Source organism: Corvus cornix, chromosome 7, assembly GCF_000738735.6.
Source record: "Corvus cornix cornix isolate S_Up_H32 chromosome 7, ASM73873v5, whole genome shotgun sequence".
Lineage (NCBI taxonomy): Eukaryota > Metazoa > Chordata > Aves > Passeriformes > Corvidae > Corvus > Corvus cornix.
The window spans coordinates 18492755-18511656 of record NC_046337.1 but is presented as its reverse complement, the minus strand read 5'-3'; the positions used below and the strand labels follow the sequence as shown (position 1 = coordinate 18511656).

General features: G+C 35.5%; 1 protein-coding gene across 5 annotated transcripts in view; it reads right to left on the bottom strand.

Annotated features, from left to right (window-relative positions):
• Positions 1 to 582: 582 nt before the first annotated feature.
• Positions 583 to 18902, bottom strand: part of SCN2A (sodium voltage-gated channel alpha subunit 2) — a 76319-nt gene continuing 57999 nt past the window's right edge. For 3 of the 5 annotated variants that reach the window (XM_010406859.4, XM_010406862.4, XM_010406858.4), the window contains exons 18-27: positions 17958 to 18078; positions 17445 to 17599; positions 15181 to 15354; positions 12805 to 12927; positions 7731 to 8012; positions 7129 to 7182; positions 6204 to 6341; positions 5467 to 5571; positions 5032 to 5302; positions 583 to 3927 (exon numbers count right to left, since the gene is read on the bottom strand). In XM_010406859.4, coding sequence (XP_010405161.3) covers positions 2732 to 3927; positions 5032 to 5302; positions 5467 to 5571; positions 6204 to 6341; positions 7129 to 7182; positions 7731 to 8012; positions 12805 to 12927; positions 15181 to 15354; positions 17445 to 17599; positions 17958 to 18078 — 2619 coding nt within the window. In that variant the 3' untranslated portion in view covers positions 583 to 2731. The remainder of the gene's footprint in view (positions 3928 to 5031; positions 5303 to 5466; positions 5572 to 6203; positions 6342 to 7128; positions 7183 to 7730; positions 8013 to 12804; positions 12928 to 15180; positions 15355 to 17444; positions 17600 to 17957; positions 18079 to 18902) is intronic. The other 2 variants (XM_010406861.4, XM_010406860.4) reach the window with 2 other exon arrangements.

Here is an 18902-nt window from a genome sequence, read left to right as displayed (position 1 = left end):
TGCACATCTATGATGATTATTAGAGATTGTGCTTTCAATTTGTTCAGTGTAACTTTCATGGCATTACTTCAAATTTACAACAGGGAGAAGTTCTTTTAAGAAATAGCAGCCAAATATGATTGCTACCTAAAATTTGGCTCTCATGTCTTAGCACAAAATAATAAGTTATACTTTGAAAATAAGGCAATGAATATTTTTGTCTTTATAACACAAAGATAATTCTTCACTTCAAATGTAAAATATAGTTGAAATGATACCTACATTGCAGCCGTGGTAGCTAGAGACTTTCTTTAACATCCGTTTTTCTAGTTGTCTCAGAATATGAAAAAGGTATGAAGAAAGGATTGAAGCATCATGAGCTCTTAGACATTATCCTACTAGGATCCTGAATAAGATTAATAACCTGAAGAGTGTAAGTGCAAATCATGTTTAAGATCTTTCAGAAAGCATACGGCTTCATTTTTTTTTTTTACTTTTCACAAATCTATTTCTAACCTTTTATTTATTCGTATTTTATTTTCGTAGCACCTCTTGATATCCAGTAGTTTTTAGTGGGGAAAAAAACCAGACAAAACCATTAAATACAATAAAAAATGAAGTCTTTATTCTTTTGGCTCAACTGTAATGTGGTTTACTGTTCTTTATGGTAATAGCATTTTCCTGCATGCAGTTCACCGACACACAAGTCAATATTTTTGTAAAAGGAGGAGTCAACATCGAATTTTTGCTTGTGTAAGAAACACAAAATGTCCTGATGTGATCAATTATACAAGTTTGCTATTTAATTCCTGTGGAAAAAGAACATTGTGGATCCCATATTATATTTAGAACAGTTCTAGTGCAGCATGAATCAACAAGAATAAGAATAGTCTATGTAAACAAACACTGGTAAAGATTTCATGAATAAAAAGACTACCTTGAAACTTCTGATGCAGGCAGTGCTAGAATTTTAAACAAATCCTCCCCACCACATTTCAATTACAAGTTATATCTATTTGGAAGCAAGTGCATTTTGGACTCAGTTTGAAACTTATTTCACATTAAAATGTGTGCAAAAATACAGTACTAATAAAAAAGCAGAAACCTAAAGCTACCCCATTCTTTCCTTTGTTTCTTATTTTGTGAAGTTCTTGAATTAAAAAGTGCTATGGATAGAAAGTAACAAAAGTGACAGTAACATCAACCTGAAGATAATTCTCATTTCTTATTTTATGTACAAAACGCTGAAAAATAAAATAAAATGGTATTTTTACAGTATTTATATTTTCTTAGAAAATTCTATCCATGTAGTTTTCAACAGATTAAGCAGTTTGCAACATATCCTGTACAGTCTGACTATGCACCGTACAGTAGTCACTTAAAATTTTAGAATGCAAAGCAAGAAGCTCTTAAATAGCTGCAAACTATTGCTTGATGTCATGAAAGAATGATGACCAATTGAACAATTTATTTCACTTAACCACTGAGATATGGCTTCCCATATTAGACTCTTAACAGTGGAAGGAGTAAAATTACAGCAGCAAAGGCAAGATAAACATGCATCAGTGATAGCTTCCAAACTATCTATAATGGTACAGAATACTTCTTATTAGCTGTTGAGAGCTTGCAAATTACACTTACTGTGGTACATATTTGATGCAATAAATATTGTGCACATGTCATTATTTGTTTGCTCAAACATGCACCACGGGATAAAATAACTATTTACATAGAGGGTTCTTTTTTAATCAACACATACAATGTCAACCTTGCTGAGAGCAGAAGATGGCTAAATGATACTGCAGGGTGAAGCAGAACAACTTCATAATCCTTATGTTTTGGAGGTTTTTGGTAAACTCAATTTCCCAATGTCAAGTAAACTGTTTTCCGCAGAAGAATACTTAAAAGTGGACTCTACGTCCCTCAGTAGAATTTTTACACAGAGTTTGTTCAACTATTGTTAAATGACTTATGAAAAAATAAAACATCTGTTCTATTATTGTAGACTCTATGGGACTTTACAGGCACATTAAGATTTGTCTGGATGAGATACTAGATGGATACTGTTATTAAGCACCTCAACATACAGAGCCACCCTGAAACATGGAAGTAGTCAGACTGCTGCTTTGTGTGACGTCATGTTTTCCCATGCATGAACTACAAGTGCAGCATGCCTTCATGCAAATCACTTCTGTCTGTACATTATAGAGAATCCGAGAGTAGAACACCTGGTCCTCATACCCCCTTCCCCAACATAAAACCCATTTACAAAAATAGTCACATATAATAGTAAACAACCTGTGAATTAAAAAATGATAAGTTCACCAACACTGATTTTTGTAAAAATATGGCAAATGTGACTGTTGAAATGCTAACAGTGGATACAATTTTTGTACTGTGTGTTTCATGTTAAACACAGAGATTCATAGGTTTGCACCTTTTTTTTTTAACTGGTCCCTACAGTCTGGTTGGCCATTTTATCATCTCTTCAGCAGTGTCAGCTGGTACTAAAAACAACAACCTCCTGTCAAGATGTTACCCTGTTTTACAGAGTTGCAGTTTGATGACCAGGGGTCACTGTCTTGCTATAGGCACTGACCTTATATATATATATATATATATATATATAATTATATATATATCTATATATGTAAAAACTGACAGTTTGGCATGTACCTCCTACAGGAGTCCTGTTGACACAAATACATACTTTTTCAGGCTGTAAACAGTTTATCACAAACAGCATTCTATGTTACTTTTTACTTTCCCTGCTGTCTTTACCTTTATCTTCTTTTTCTGACTTGTCTTTTTCATATTTATCCTTGTCTGGCTTTGTTACGCTGTCATAAGAAGGTGGGGAGGTTGTGGATGGGGTCATATCTGTTTTTTCTGGAGTAGAGTTCTCATTGAGTTTATCCATAATCATATCTTCTTTCATGGGCAGATCATCTTCCTCTTTACCTTTATCCTGACTAAATATACATGATACTTTTTTGACTTTTAGCCTTAAAAGGTGACGTCTGTAAGCACGCTGAATGATGACAGCAGACACCTCCTCCTGTTTTCGTTTCAATGTGGTTGTAATTGGTTCATAGGAGACTTTAGAAGGATTGGCTGCCATAAACCGATCTTCCATCTGTATTCTGAGGGCGTCCATCTCCCCACTTTCCCCCAATACACGCTTTGTGAAAGCAAACAAGATGTCAAGGCAGTGAATTCTGTCACCGCTCACCATGGGCAGATCCATTGCAATAAGCTGGACTTTGTTTGGTTTTGCTATGAGAAGAGGTGGATCTAATGAAGCTGCAAAATCTGATAATTTACTGAACTCTATGAATTGTGTTGCATCAGGATCAAACTTCTCCCAGACTTCATAGAACATCTCAAAGTCGTCCTCGCTCAAGGGTTCAGCGCTTTCTTCAGTAGCAACACTGAAGTTCTCCAAAATCACAGCGATGTACATGTTCACCACTACCAGAAAGGATATGATAATGTAGCTGACAAAGAAGAAAATCCCAACAGAAGGGTTGCCACAGTCACCTTTCACAGAACTCCCTGGATGATCTTTATGGGGGTCACAGTCTGGCTCCCCACTGTTAAGGATCGGGGCGAGCAAACCATCCCAGCCCGCGGACGTGGTGATCTGAAACAGGCAGATCATGCTGTTGCCAAACGTTTCAAAGTTGAACATGTCATCAATCCCAACTTCCCTCTTGACATAGGCAAAGTTGGACATGCCAAATATGGCATAGATGAACATGACCAGGAAGAGCAGCAGCCCAATGTTGAACAAAGCAGGAAGAGACATCATCAGAGCAAAAAGCAGAGTGCGGATTCCCTTAGCGCCCTTAATGAGGCGCAGGATTCGACCAATTCTGGCAAGTCGGATGACTCTGAATAGTGTGGGGGATACGAAGTACTTCTCAATCATCTCAGCTAAGAACATACCTAGAAAAACAAGTTAAATCAGTAAAGAATATTATTGTATTTTAAAACCACTGCTAAAGATATATTCTACAAGCATTGTAGAACTTTAAGAAGAGTAGGATATTTAAACAGATTTTTAGTAATTAGCCATTCAGTTGTTTTTACAAAACTTTTTGTTTGGTATACTTTTTTAGGAAAAACTAATAACTAGGGTATGTCTATTAGTGAATGCTGAGATCAGAGGAATCCCCATTTGTTTAATTGTAACAAAAATAATCTCAGTTAATCAGAAGAAAGATCATATGCACAGCAGTATTAAAATGTCATGTAATCAAGTTAGGCTATTCAAAGAAAATATGTATATTTGAATAGAACTGCAACTTCTTAATCATACATAAAATAACATGAACACAAGTTTATTATTAATGACAGAGAAATTCTGAACAGAAACAAACTGATAAAAAGGTTTTCATAACTCACAGAAGAGCAGAAGAATTGAACACTATATTATGCGGCTCAAAGCAGAAAAATAGCTTTTTCGATACAAAAATAGCAAAACTGATTTGCATATTAAGGAGTACTTAAAAGTTAAAATAACACAATTTTTACTCAAGTTCTTTCAAGTTTTCTGCTCTAGAAAAAGCAATTAGTGAGTAATTATTTGTTACCACATCTGCTTCAGCTCTGCTTCTGCAGTGCTCACTCCAGCTCAGGCACAAAGCCTCTCAGGGTAAAACAAAACCAAAGTAAGCAAAGGGTTTTACCCTGCTGTCTGGGGTGCATGCATGATACCCTAATAACAGTCTCAGGCAGATTTTGCTCTCAGATTTTGGATGGCTGGACTCTTTCACCTGCAACTGTCACTGTGAGTTTATATCAAAATTACCTTTCATGTATGCATAGGAATCTCTACTGAGTTCAGAATAAAGATCTAATTTCAACCAATAAAAAAGTAGGAATGTGTGAAACCTCTTGCTTAAAAACATTCTTACCATACTTTTCAGTTATCCTATGGATAAGACTTTCTGGTGATGAATTTAAACCAAAATATAAATAGATTTTACACGCCAAAAATATTGCAGTTTACACAGAATTAGACATTGCATAAAAATGCGTTACTCTTACCTACTATGGAGAGAATGACAACCACAAAATCAAAAATATTCCAACCTATAGTAAAGTAGTAATGACGAAGTGAAATCAATTTCAGGACAAATTCTCCAGTGAAAAGTACGATAAACACCAGGTTAATCCAATATAAAATGTTTTCCATGTCTTCACTCTGATCATCTGTTTCTACCATCATTGTGACCATATTAAGGCAGATAAGTATCATGATACTGATATCAAATGCTTGTTTTGTTACAAAATCAAAGACCATGCCTTGGAATTTGTTCTGTTGTGGCAGAAGAAAGAGAAAAAAATGGTATTTCAGATTAATAAGTCTTTTCTAATATCACATTTTTTTTTAGCTTACAACTTATTTCAGCCTAAGGCATAATTGGAAAAATCCAATTTTTAAATAGATGTAAAAATAACAGAAAATATTTTTATTCTTACTGCTGGTCGAGGTATAGGCTTTTGTGGTTTCTTTGAACCCAGTTTTTTCATTGCATTGTAGTATTTCTTCTGTTCTTCTGTCATAAAAATGTCTTGACCTCCAAAGTAAACCAAAGAGAAAAAAACTGGTTACAATCATGTATCTTTATTGATTACTTATAAATAATACTAATAATCACTCTTGTTCACATTCTCATCTGTGGGAAAATTTAAGACAGACATAAAAATCCTCTTTTATAATCTTTATATTAAGTATTAAGCTACACAAAGTGTTAAGTTTGGCAGCTGGAACACTGATACCTTTTGAAACAGTGTTGACAAAACGCAAAGACTAAAGAGCGTACAAATAAAGATAATACAATGTTTATTATCGAAGGTCAGAAATCTACACTGCTGAGCTCTGTGACAGGAAGGTAATATAGCAAAGAATTTTTAAAGCTACATTTTGCTATTTCAATGGTTAGCCTTTTTATGACTCAATTATAGGCTGCAGTCTCAAATCCAGATCTTTACAAAGATGACATTGAGTATTTCACTAGCCATGGAGAGTCATATACTGTCACTTGTCCATCAAACCCTCATCAAGCCAAACTGTAAGCTTTAATAATTTAATGTATTTACTATTCAGAGCTCTTAACTAATTTATCATTAAAAAAAACTTATGAATAAAATTGTCATCAGTGGACCAAAAATAAGGGGGTTTTTTTACTTTCTTTTCAGAATAACGAGGTACTTATCTTCTTTTTCTGCTGGTTGAAATTGTCTATGATGACACCAATAAAAAGGTTCAAGGTAAAAAATGATCCAAAGATGATAAAGATGACAAAGTAAAGATACATGTACAGGTTATCTTCATACTTAGGCTGATCCAAAACCTGCAAAAAAGGCATAGAAACTATGCATTAGTTTAACAGTGACCGCAAAATATCTGCTCGATTGAATTTAGGGCTCTATGATTGTGACCTTTGCTTCTTACGGTCAAGTTCTGACATATCCATTCCACTGATCTTCAATCCACAAGAAGTTACATTCTTGAAAAAAAGACTTTATTATCAAACTTGATATTTCATTTTTAAAATTGTAACTGGCCTGTATGAATGTAGAATAAATACTGAAAACACAATTGATTTAAACTAGCAAAGTTCCACCTGTCTGAGTGTACAGACAACCAGAAACACCAAGCTTTACATTTGCAGAATTTTCTGTAGGTCTTGTGGGAGCCCCAGTTGTGGGCTTGTGGAGATTTCACTGCTATGGACACTTAGGAAACTGCACAGGATTATGGAAGAGAGGCATCCAGGCCATGTTTCGACTAAGCATATTTTCTTGGTACAGCTATGTAATGGCTCAATGCATAATGAGAGGAGGAAAAGGTATTTCATGGCAATGAAAAGGTATTTCATTGCAATAGGTAAGTCTGTTGTAGGATTGAGGAATTTTGATTCAACTGTACCATAGAGACCATGGAATCCTTTAGGACTGCTCCTCTGCTTTCCTCATTTCTTGTATTTTTCCCATAGTTTCCATTTTCTTTAACTACAAAGTTATAGTAACTCTTTGTTCTTTCATTTTTACTGTTATTTCTGAAAGCTGTGAAAATTGCATTCTCAAATCTTGGAGCTCATACAATCAAAACAAATGGAGTCAAGGGACTATACTTACATTACGAGAATCCACAGCTGCGTACATGATATCCATCCATCCTTTAAACGTAGCCTATAAAAAGAACACAGGTGTTTAGGTCACACTTTTCCTGGAAAATGGCTTGTCAGAAGAATTTTTTAGGAGCTGAAGACTAAGTGTCTTTAGTCCTCATCATAGAAACCAGTAGAGTGCAATGCTAATAGCTGACTCTTGCCTTCTATTGTATGTTTTATTCATGTACAAGAATTGCAAGCCAAGTCTAATATCTGACTACAGAGGACACAGCATCCATTAAGAACTTTTGTCTATTGTGAATAATATCTGATGTAAAAGGTATTTGCTTTGTGCATCAGCATTACAGGTTTACTTGATACAGATTCAATGCAGCTAAGGTGTATTAGGTTTGAATTACATTTTTTTTCCTCATAGTCAGTATAGCCTCTAGGCTTTGTGTTATTTCTGTAGAGTCACGGATTTATCCCACACTTCATAATTCAAACCAGGAAGTGAGAGACAAAATTTCTAAATAATAAAAAAAAAAAAGTAAAAAACTTTTAACTGTTACAAGTAAACAACAGAGATATAGAAAGAGAAATAGAAATTAAGGACTGGTGACTTACCACTTGGAGCAGAGAAAGGTAACCAAGGCCTACATTGTCAAAGTTAACCTTCACATTCTTCCACCGGGCAGTTTCATTGTTTTGTATGAGCTCCTCACATTGACTAAAGTTGTTGATTTGGCTGATATCAAATCTCTCATCGGTTGTAGTGTTAACACAGTAGTAAAACTTTCCAGCAAATAGATTTACTCCCATGATACTAAAGATCAGCCAGAATATAAGGCAAACAAGAAGCACATTCATAATAGATGGAATTGCTCCTAACAGGGCATTCACCACCACCTGGAGTACAAATGAAACCGAAGAGAGACACTGTAAGAACACAGGCACCAGTATCTTACAAATGCTTCATCAGCCTTTCTCAAATGTAACATGCTATTGTAATTCTAATATCTGTGTTACACTTCTTTAATTGTTGAGAGTAACAAGTCAGAAAAGCAGTATAGAGAAAAGATAAAATGTCAACATAATTTGAAGGAAAAAATACAAATAGTAGCAAATGGTAGCTTTAAAGAATGGGAATAATAAAAACTAACCAGTTAAACTGAAAAAAAAAAAGGAAGAAGTAGTATTTATCAGTGCTTTTTAGAATATTTACTTAATGTATGTCTGCAAAACCATAATAATTATAATCACTGATTGACTCAAACAAACCAAATTTTTTATATTACATGTTTACTGGATAAACAAATCCAAGTAAGTTCAAATCTATTACTAAGCAAATTTCTAATTGAAAGTAACTTTGAGTCTTTTTAAAAATAAAACCCAGTGATGTTCATTTGGATGTTTACATATAGAATCAGAAAAGTAGAAATGTTCAAACCAGGAAAGCTACTGAGTATCTGAACACACCAGAGATGTTAGTGTTCAGGCAAGTGGCAGATAAAACTTGAAAAAGAGACTTGATTTAATTCCCAACTGAATTCTGGGAAAAATCAGGCTTCAGGAAAGAAAAATGTGAAAATGAATTCATGTGTGATGATGAGCAATGATTAAAAACATGCCAGAATGAAAATAAAACACTATGGAAAATAAAAATTGGGAGAAAGTAGGTCCATTATGAATGAGAATTATTAATTTAATGATGGAATCAATGATGCTAAATAAGTTAATTCCTATTTTAAATCTCTCTGTAAATAACTCTAAGGATATAAAAATTTTTAAATATAGAGCACTGCTGCCAGCTTTGCCAAAACAACTGAACCAGATCCTTAAAATTTAGTGAAGTTTGCTTTTTTGTTGTTTGTTTTGTTGTGTTTTTTTTTTTTTTAATGCAGAACACTACCTATTACTTTGATGGGCTTGTTTATAATTCATTTAGTTTATATGATGTAGGTACTAGGGCAGATCCTCTAGCATAATAAAGTACTTCTTTCTGTTTAAAATACAAATATGTAGTGAAGGTCTATGAACTATTTTGGCATTACAGTTATATCTGCAACTAATAGCATCCATAGAATCAATGAATTTTAAAATTAGTCATCCAGGTAGATCGGCTTTCATTCCTTGCCCTTTTACAGAACAGAAAATAAACCCTTTGAATGTTAGATAGGTGATGAACCACCATTACATGTACTATAAAGTAGAATTGGGCTGAAGGAAAGGAGAAATTCCTGGTTTACTTTCAGGGCCCCGTTCCTGCCAAAACACTAGCTCTTGTGGGTGATACATTCTTTGGACAACATTTGAGAGACTATAGGACTTCAGTGAAATTGTTGTTCTATTAAATTTAGGAGCTGAATCAAATGAGGTTCCTTTCAATGTAAACTACTCCATGACTCTAGAAAAGTGCAGAATGGTGCAAAAAGTCCAAACCTTCCATGCTTCTTTGTTTGTTTGTACATTTTTTCCACATATTTTAAATCAAATGTTTTAATAAGTGGTTATTTCTAGTAGGGAAATTTAAAACAAATCAGAACTGTTTCTTAATCATACTAAAAATCTCCTTAGCTATACCTGTTATAAATTAAAAAGCAAAAGTAATATAGAATTATATAAGTCAGCATCTGGGTAGAGAGGATTCCCTGACTGATGGATAAATCTCTTCTGACTATTTCAACAGTGCTGTCTTATGTTGACAAGCTTGTACATAGCATTGTAAACCACATGACCATGGAAGGCCATAAGGCATTGTCTGACCTATGCAAATGAACAGTCTAATAACAATACTGAATTAGTTCAAATTGGAAAATCATGAACACACTTATTCTTAAAGCAAGCTTGACCGGAATAATAAATGAAAAAATAATTTTTTTCCCAATTTTGGAATATTTTCCAAATATATTAGGCTTTTTTTAATTGAAAGTTATCTCAATTCTTCTACTTAAAAAATATTCTTAAATATTCTTAAATGTAATAATATCATCCATCAGGAATGATTCTTGAGATATAAAAGGATAGTTAATGAAGTGAAAATATTTGTCCTTGAGCTTTCAGTCTCAGTACACCCAAGAGTTCTGTTCCTCTTTCTGCTGCAGCTGCAGGTCCAGTCATGTTTTTTCTTTAATTGCTGGATTTCTACAGCTGACCTACTTTCTCTGGTTTTAGTCTGAGTCCTGAAGCTATAGAGAACCAGTTTGTGATATGAATCATCAGAAGAAACTCTAAACATATGGTTGAGCATCACTGAAAACACTGATCCAGACACCTTCCAGCTTCCACTGGTTGTAAGGGTGTGAGAAAAGGGGGCTAGGCCTGACAGCAGATGAAAGTAGGGGAAGCATAAGAAAGTCATCAAACCCTTTGTTTTCTGGTTGAAAGAAAAAGGTATTATGTGCCTAGCACCATATAGCAGTGAGTGATACTGCTTGGGACAGAGCAGGGACAGATTAATTATATTCCCACCAGCTATTTTAATGAAGTACCAAGTGCAAATTAAAGTATACCTTTCCTAGCAATAAAATTGGTAGGAAGATGCAGGAAAAAAAAATCACGTTTTTCATAGGGGCAATTTTTTTTTATTAATTACTAGTTTGGGCAGGCACAAGTCCTAATCCTAGAGAATAGTACAGTGAGTTTAAATTTTTATATGTATTGAAAAGGATTTCCTGCTTGTATATGGGAAGTATAATGCTCAATGGAAGCAAATTTAAGTGTCTATGCAAATATATGCATGGTACTGTATTGTCATATTTTCAGTTCATACATGATAAACACCAATGGAATGATTATGTTATGAACAGGCATGTGAATTTCCATGAATCAGACCTTAAAATGTTCTCATACTAATCTCTTCATCAACTTGAGCTACTGTATCTTTAAAGACACTAAATTTGGAATTAATTACTTTAAATAAGGCAAAATTCATTACATCCATAGGAAAATTTCAGTGGTTAATTGCCTAACTAATGAAACTACAGGTCACATTTCTAGTCTTAAGAAATATAACTTCATCCACTACTTTTTATTGGTTTTTTGCTAAACTCATAAATCTCCTCCTCATCTGGGTATTGTACAAAGAGATACAGTTGGCAGAGCAGGATCAAAGCCATAGGTAAAGTTTACACCAACATGGAAGTCATGGGATTGACAATTACCCATAAACCTTCATGACAAGGTTATTGGCTTTTCCCTTGCAATAAAAAATTGCCACTTAAGCAATTTACTGTGCATATAAAATTTGAAATATTTTTATTTTGTTGTTTTTGTTTTGCTAATCTTTGTCACAAAAGAACCCCAACCCAACAGTTAACGTGGTTTTAGTGAGATAATACTGATGCTTTGGACAGGCCTTACCTCTGATATAAACATCCCAATTTTCAAATTTGCTTTAGTAAAGGTCCAGAAATTTGTTGGAGACAAGGAAATGCTATTTCCTGTTTGAATTTATAACATTTTATCAAAGTCCATTTCCTTTTTGGTTGAAGTCTCTTCTCTTACTCTCCACACACAGAGAGCATGACATTTTCTTCAGAAGCTCACCAATTTGTAGTTGACTTACAAATTAGCTAATCAGCTTATCACCTGGGGTGCCAAAGAATAGTGATCACAGGAGGGAGCTCACACAGGGATCCCTTTTAATTATGGCAGTAGGGTTCCAGTTCTGGTGCATCTGCTGATGCCCACTATGGCAGTATGTCCAAGAGAGACAGATGGACCCTGAAAGTGTAAGCCAGACATCTTCCTGTGGCTAGAAATATCTGCCATATCTGGTTGTTCACTACTACCCCTAGGAGAAACATTTCTAGAGCTTTCGAGTCATAGCAGAGTACATCAGGTCTTTGTCCATTTCAGTGCACCAAAGAAGTGATCTATGCTCATCACTTCGACTTTGCACTGAGACAGATGGAATGTGCCCTGAGGGTCTCAGCTGTGGTAGCTGATACGGTGATAATGAGCAGCTGGGGACAGTAACTTCTCAAATATACCAGCAAAAGTCTAACATGTTTTCAGGCTGCTTAGTGCTCTATAGATTATAATCAACATTTTACAATCAATATGGAAAGCAGTAAGCAACCAGAAATCACAAAACCAGCTTGATCTTTGATATGCTAGAAAAGTTTTCTTAAATAGAATGCAGTAGTTCTAATATGAAAGAGAGGTGTTTTAATAGTGCCAATTTACTTATTAACGTACAAAGTAATTACAGAACTTTTAGTTCTAAAAGACGTTCCCAATTTATATACACAGAATACTATATTAAAAGATATAGACTATGTATGATAGTCTAAACTGGTACAAAATACACATGTGCATGCATACATGGGTGTATGTGCACACACTTTTAAGAGGAAGTATTGGAGATTTTTTAAACTGTTCTGACTATAGCAGTATGTAATTGTATAGCATAAATTCAGTAACACTGCATAGATCCATGCAGTTGATAAATCCTTGGGCCCTCCATGAAAATATGAAAAATGGTGAAAGGCCAAGGAGCCTCATTAAGTGTAACAGTATGTGCAATAACACATGAATTCATATAAGCAGATGAAGCCTTTTGCTTATATGTTAGTGATAAATGTGAAATATATAGGATGGTAGGGTAGCATTTCTGCATGGATTGGCCGTTGATTATTCTGCATGCATTGTTTCTGTGGATGCATGCATTATTTCAGATTCTTTCATGTTGTCTTACCCTCATCCCTTCAAATCGCGACAAGGCTCTTAGAGGTCTCAAAGCTCTTAGTGTCCTAAGGGACTTAATCGCACCAAGTTCTGAGTAGCCCAAGGCATTAGCTGTTAAGCTAACCAAAGAGACCTACACAAAAACAGAAAGGCAATATTGCTCATTCATCTTTATATCCTTCCGATACATATGGTGGGAATGATGTGGGCCCTGAACTTCTCAAGAAGATTCAAGGCTGGACCTCTTTCTCCAGGAAACCCTCTATAATGCAGAAAGATCTTTATGTCAGACAGAATAGAATAAAAGTATATTCTAAATACCTGTTGATGAAATCATGTTGGTAGAATGGTATAAAAGTGCCTTCTAAATTCACATAAACCAGTCAACATTTGGTGGGATTTAAAGAAAAATGAAGTCACATGCAAAAACAAAACACCCAAAAGCTTGGGTGAATTGGAATGGACAATTTAGGTCAGGACTTCCCATGATATCTTCAGAACTTGAGGAGAATGTAAACGCTCTCAAAAACCACATCCAGACCTTGCTTTTGGTCAAATGTAACTTTCTAGTGTCCAGAAAATCTTATTCAACAGCCATAGATACCAGTGCTGTTCAGATTTAACCAGACTAATCAAGACTGAGAACCAACTGTTTGTTAGACAATGGTAGAAGCTTCATTTTTAGGCATATCCACACTTCATTACATTCCCTGTGACTCCTTTAACCACTTCATCAATTCTGTCTTGCAAAACGCTGGTCTGGTCTGCAGGCAGATGAGTAAATAAACTAGAATAGCTGTAAAATAAATAATACAATTATCTTTCATCAATAATCCTTGGAAATGTATTTCTAATAGCCATTGGGAAGGAGTGGCCCTAATAAATTAAAAATAAAACAAATCACCTTCTATGTCTGTCCATTTAATGCCCTTCCCTTCCATCCTTCCTATTCTCTCAATTCCTACATCTCCAAATTGTTCTTTTTGCTTTTTTATCTCAATCCCCTGACTACAGATTAAAAAGAATGCTTCAGATTTTTTTTTTAATTTCACCAGGGTAAGGTTGACATAGAAAACTAACAAAGCTACTTACAAGGGTCAGTAAGTAGTACTGACAGAAGTAACTAAAACACAGATTATCAAATAAGAATTAAGTATTTGTTGATAAATGGAAGCTCTACTGCTCATGGCAATTTACACATCTGATGATTGAGCCAATACATGTTTCACAAAGGTACAGACTCACTCATAAAATACTAGATGTGCATATAGTCGTGTCTTACCATAGGATTTGCAATGCTGGTCTGGATTTACCAGTTGTAGTGTTTTCCAAGCTCTGTGTAGTAAAAACCTCATGACCTATCACTGTAGTTTTAGGGAGTTATTTAGCAATTTCTACAGAATTCTGCTGCTTTTTGTAATGTGCAAATAGGTGGTTTAAGACATATTCTTAGCTTGCATTCCATAGGAATTACACATGTGGAACTGAGAGATGCCTTTTAGCACAGACAGGGGTAACTCAGGCTATTGGGGATGGAAGGGAAATGAATATTTTCTATATGGTTAAAGATCTGTAGTCTTCCATTTATGCTACCCAGTACTGTACATACTTTGTTGAGCATGTAGACTTGAAATTAGAATGCACTTCTCACTAGGTCTCCTTCAGACAATGTGTATCTGCTCCTTGGTAGTGCAACCTTTGGAAAATCATGTGGCAACCCATTCCAAGGGGACTCATCTATGGTTCTCTGAAGTGTCTCTTTGAGGTTACCCCCATGATACAGTGAAAAATGTGAGAGTACTGAATAGTACCATGGAACTGAAAATTCCTAGCAGTATTTTCCTTTCATATTGCACATATTCCTTTCATATTATTGAGTGACAGGACACTTGAATCAGACCTTAAAATGTCTCATACTAATCTCTTCATCAACTTGAGCTACTGTATCTTTAAAGACACTAAACTTGGAATTAATTACTTTAAATAAGGCAAAATTCATTACACCCACAGGAAAATTTCAGTGGTTAATTGCCTAACTAATGAAACTACAGTAATTGATTAGAATATTAGAAACAGTTTAAGAAATTGCTTCCATACCTAACAAAAACTGAAGGGGATGAACAGCATCCCTTCTATACCACCAAAAAAAAAAAAAAGCAAAAAGCATCATTTCCAGAAAGCATTACAAAACTAGAGAATTTCAACAAATTACCTCTAGAGAAATAAGTATATCCAAATATTTTTTCCTTTCTGAACCAAATTATAAACCATACCACCACAACAGTTAAAATAGAGTTTTCATTAAATAGAATAGAAATCTTATCCTGAAAACATAATATTCTGATTTTTAGAGCTTGTCATACAGGACATGAAAAAGAATACATACATCAACAATCAGGAAGTCCAGCCAGCACCACGCATTAGTGAAATAGGTTTGAAAGCCATAAGCCACCCATTTTAAAAGCATTTCCAGAATAAAGATATAGGTGAAAACTTTGTCAGCATATTCCAGCATGGTCTTGATAGTTTTACGTTGCTCTATGTAGATATCTTCAAATGCCTGTGAAAAAGATTTTTGAAGATATAATTAAATGTCTTCACAATTTGCAGTGTGGTATAGAATGGTCAGGAAAAAATTTGAATTGAAAATATATATTTGATGATAAGGCATGTATCTTTCCCTCAAGTATAACTTTGGCTTTCAGTTAACACTTTTCATAAAGTTGGGTAAAAACAATATTCAGCTATCAGCTGAGCTGAACAGAGATACACAAAACTTACTGTAAGACCACTCTTCAAACTTCATTTTAATTTCTTTCCATGGGTAGTGTTTGTGTGGCTAGGTTTTGGTAGTGGGGGGAGATAGAGGGATGGCTTCTGTGGGAAGCTTCTAGAAGCCAATGCCAGCTGGCTCCAGGACAGACCCAACACTGCCCAAGGCCAAGCAAATCAGGTATAATAGTAATGCCTCTATGACAACATATTTAAGAAGGAAAAAAAAAAAATATTGCACAGGTGGAATTGCAGGCAGAGTGGAGTGAGAATATGTGGGAGGAACAGCCCTGCAGACATTAAGGCCAGTAGAGAAGGAGGGGGAGGAGGTGCTCCAGGCACTGGAGCTGAGATGGCCCTGCAGCCCATGGTGAAGACCATGGTGAAGCAGCTGTGCCCCTGCAGCCCATGGAGATCCACAAGGACACAGAGATCCACCTGCAGCCCAAGGAGGAGCCCAAGCTGGAGCAGGAGCATGCCCGAGAACAGGCTGTGAATCTTGGGAAACCCATGCTGGAGCAGGCTCCTGGCAGGGACCTGCAGACCATGGAGAGAGGAGCCCATGCTGGAGCAGGTGTCCAAGTAGGACTTGTAGGACCAGTAGGACCCCCATGGGGGGCGGTCCACGCTGGATCAGGCTGTGCCTGAAGGACTGTACCCCATGGAAGAGTGACCCACATCACAGCAGTTTGTGGAGAACTGTTCCCTGTGGGATGGACTCACATTGGAGGAGTTCACAGAGAACTGTCTCCCATGGAAGACACCCCAGGCTGGAGCAGGGGAAGGACTCCTCTCCCTGAGCAGTGGCAGAAACAACCTCTGATGAACTGACCATAACTCCCATTCCTTGTCTCCCTGTGCTGCTGGGGGAGGATGTAGAGCTGGGAAAGAGGGAGGGATGGGGTGAAGGTGTTTTTAAGATTTATTTTACTTCTCATTATCCTGCTCTGATTTTGTTAACAATAAATTCAGTTAATACCCCTAGGCTGAGTCTGTTTGCCCACCACAGTATTTGGTGGGTGATCTCTCCCGGGCCTCATCTCAACCCATGAACCCTCCATTGTATTTTCTCTCTCCTGTCCACCTGTGGAGCGGAGTTACAGACCACCTTTGGTGGGTACCTGTCATCCAGGCAGGGTCATACACTGGGTCACTACATATAGCAAGGGCTTATTGACATAAGGACCTCCTTTGTGGGAGTTACAAATTTATATTAAAATTATATGAGGGATTTAAAAATGACTCTGTGATACAGTTTTTTTGGGGAATAATTGAAACCAAACTATGCACGCTAACCTACAAAGCAATCCTAAATAGAGAGAACTGTCTTGTCAAAAGAAAATGTATCCATTGACAGTGAATCACTGTGCATTGAGCCAAGTGTAGCAAGAATATTATATTTTGCCCCGTTATGAGGAACTCATTACTTCAATATCTACACAATGCACCTGATTTAACACCAATCTGTAAAATACCTGATGGAATTGTGTTGGCAACTTACATCTGAGTCTGACAATTCAAGTTGCTGCTGGTAAGTTCCTAGCTCAGCTGTGTTTTTATTTAAATGTGTATTTAAAAAAAAAAAAGCTATTATCATCAATATGAAGACATGTCAACACCAGTCTGATAAAACTAATTTCTTATTTCCATTAACGCTACATTTTGAACTTGCCAAGCAATTTGTTTCACAGCCCACAAGCAAACTCTTACATGTCCTACAATATATGCCAAATACTTGCGGGTGTATGTTTTTATTAGAACATTTATAAATTGGGTATCAAATTCTAATTTTTTACCTGTAGCTATGTGATTAACTGTAATTTTAAATGCTTGCTGCTTAAAACCACAATAGTCACAATAGTTCCACACTTAATTTACCAGAGCACCGCTGCTGAGAAGAATCATGAAGACTATGAAGGTCTCAAACCAGTTGTGTTCAACAATCTTATAGCAGGTTTTCCTAAGATTCCACCAGACTTTCCCCTTTCCTTCTTCTACACTGACTTGACAGCATTTGAATCTCCGTACACACCCTAAATGTAAAGTGATAACAAATTTTGAGATGTCAGAATAAAGTAAGTGTTTATTAGGAATCACAACGAATGGTAGTCATTTGACTTATTTCAGTCCTACTGCAATAGATCCTTGTAACTCCTCATTTTTGTTTCAATATTCAAAGTTAAAGCTTTGTATCTTTCATAATACCCTCCAAAGAGAGAGAGAACACACAAGAACAGTAAATCTATGGCAGTAACTCTGAAGGAGTTACTAATACAAACAGATATTACGACTATAATCACAAAACTTCTTTTGATTTTGAATAAAATGAGAATCCTGCCCAAGTCAACACAATTAGGTCTATTTATCTTGCATATGGGTTTTTTTGCCTACCTTCTGTAAAACAAGCTTCTGGCTCCAGAACTTCTTCAGGTTCTGCTTCTGGCTGTTCACCTTCTGGAGGTAGTCCAATATCAACTGTGCTGCCTTCTGATGAACTGGATGCATTCAATTTCTGTGAACAAAACCCCACATAATTTTTTTTTTTCCAGTTTTATTATTTTGAATAGAAGTTAATGTTGGAAATGTATATCAAAATATTTTGAATGTATTGAGTGCTCTGATATTGAAAGAACTTCTTATTTACAATCTATAGTGCCAAATTGCTCTACTACAGGTGAGGTCACAAGATTAGAAACTACATAATATGCGTTTTCCATATTGAAAATACTTTGATATTTTCATACAAGGAATTGCTGAAATTACTAGACTACTATTCTGAGCCACACATAAGAATTTTGAAGTGAAATTTCAAGTAAGCTAAGAATGAGTGCTTTCCACATTTTGTACTGTTTAATTATTCCAATCATGTGGCTGCATTTTAGATCACACTTCAGATAGCATGTGTTAATACAAATAAATTTCCAACATCATGACCAAACCAACAGCAAGCTGCACAGATGTATTTTCATGTCTCAAGTAAATATTATTTTAGCAAGTCTGTAAAAATCTAAATCTAAAAAGTTTGACTATAATTTTTTCATTATTATCGACATGAAAACACATGTTATGAGTTGTATAGGATAATTTAATTATCTTTATTTCTGAAAGAGCAGCACATTACCTTAGGAGCAGTAGCTGATATTTTGCATACTCACTTGCCAATGCATTTTCTGGATTTATTGTGCATTTTGAAACTACTTATTACTTTGGTACAGTACACATAGATGTCCAATTATTGTAAAAGGCCAAAAATATTTTGAAATACTGAAGTGAAAACAAATACTTTTAAAGCAATACTGTAAATAAAATAATACTGCACCAATAAATCATACCAGT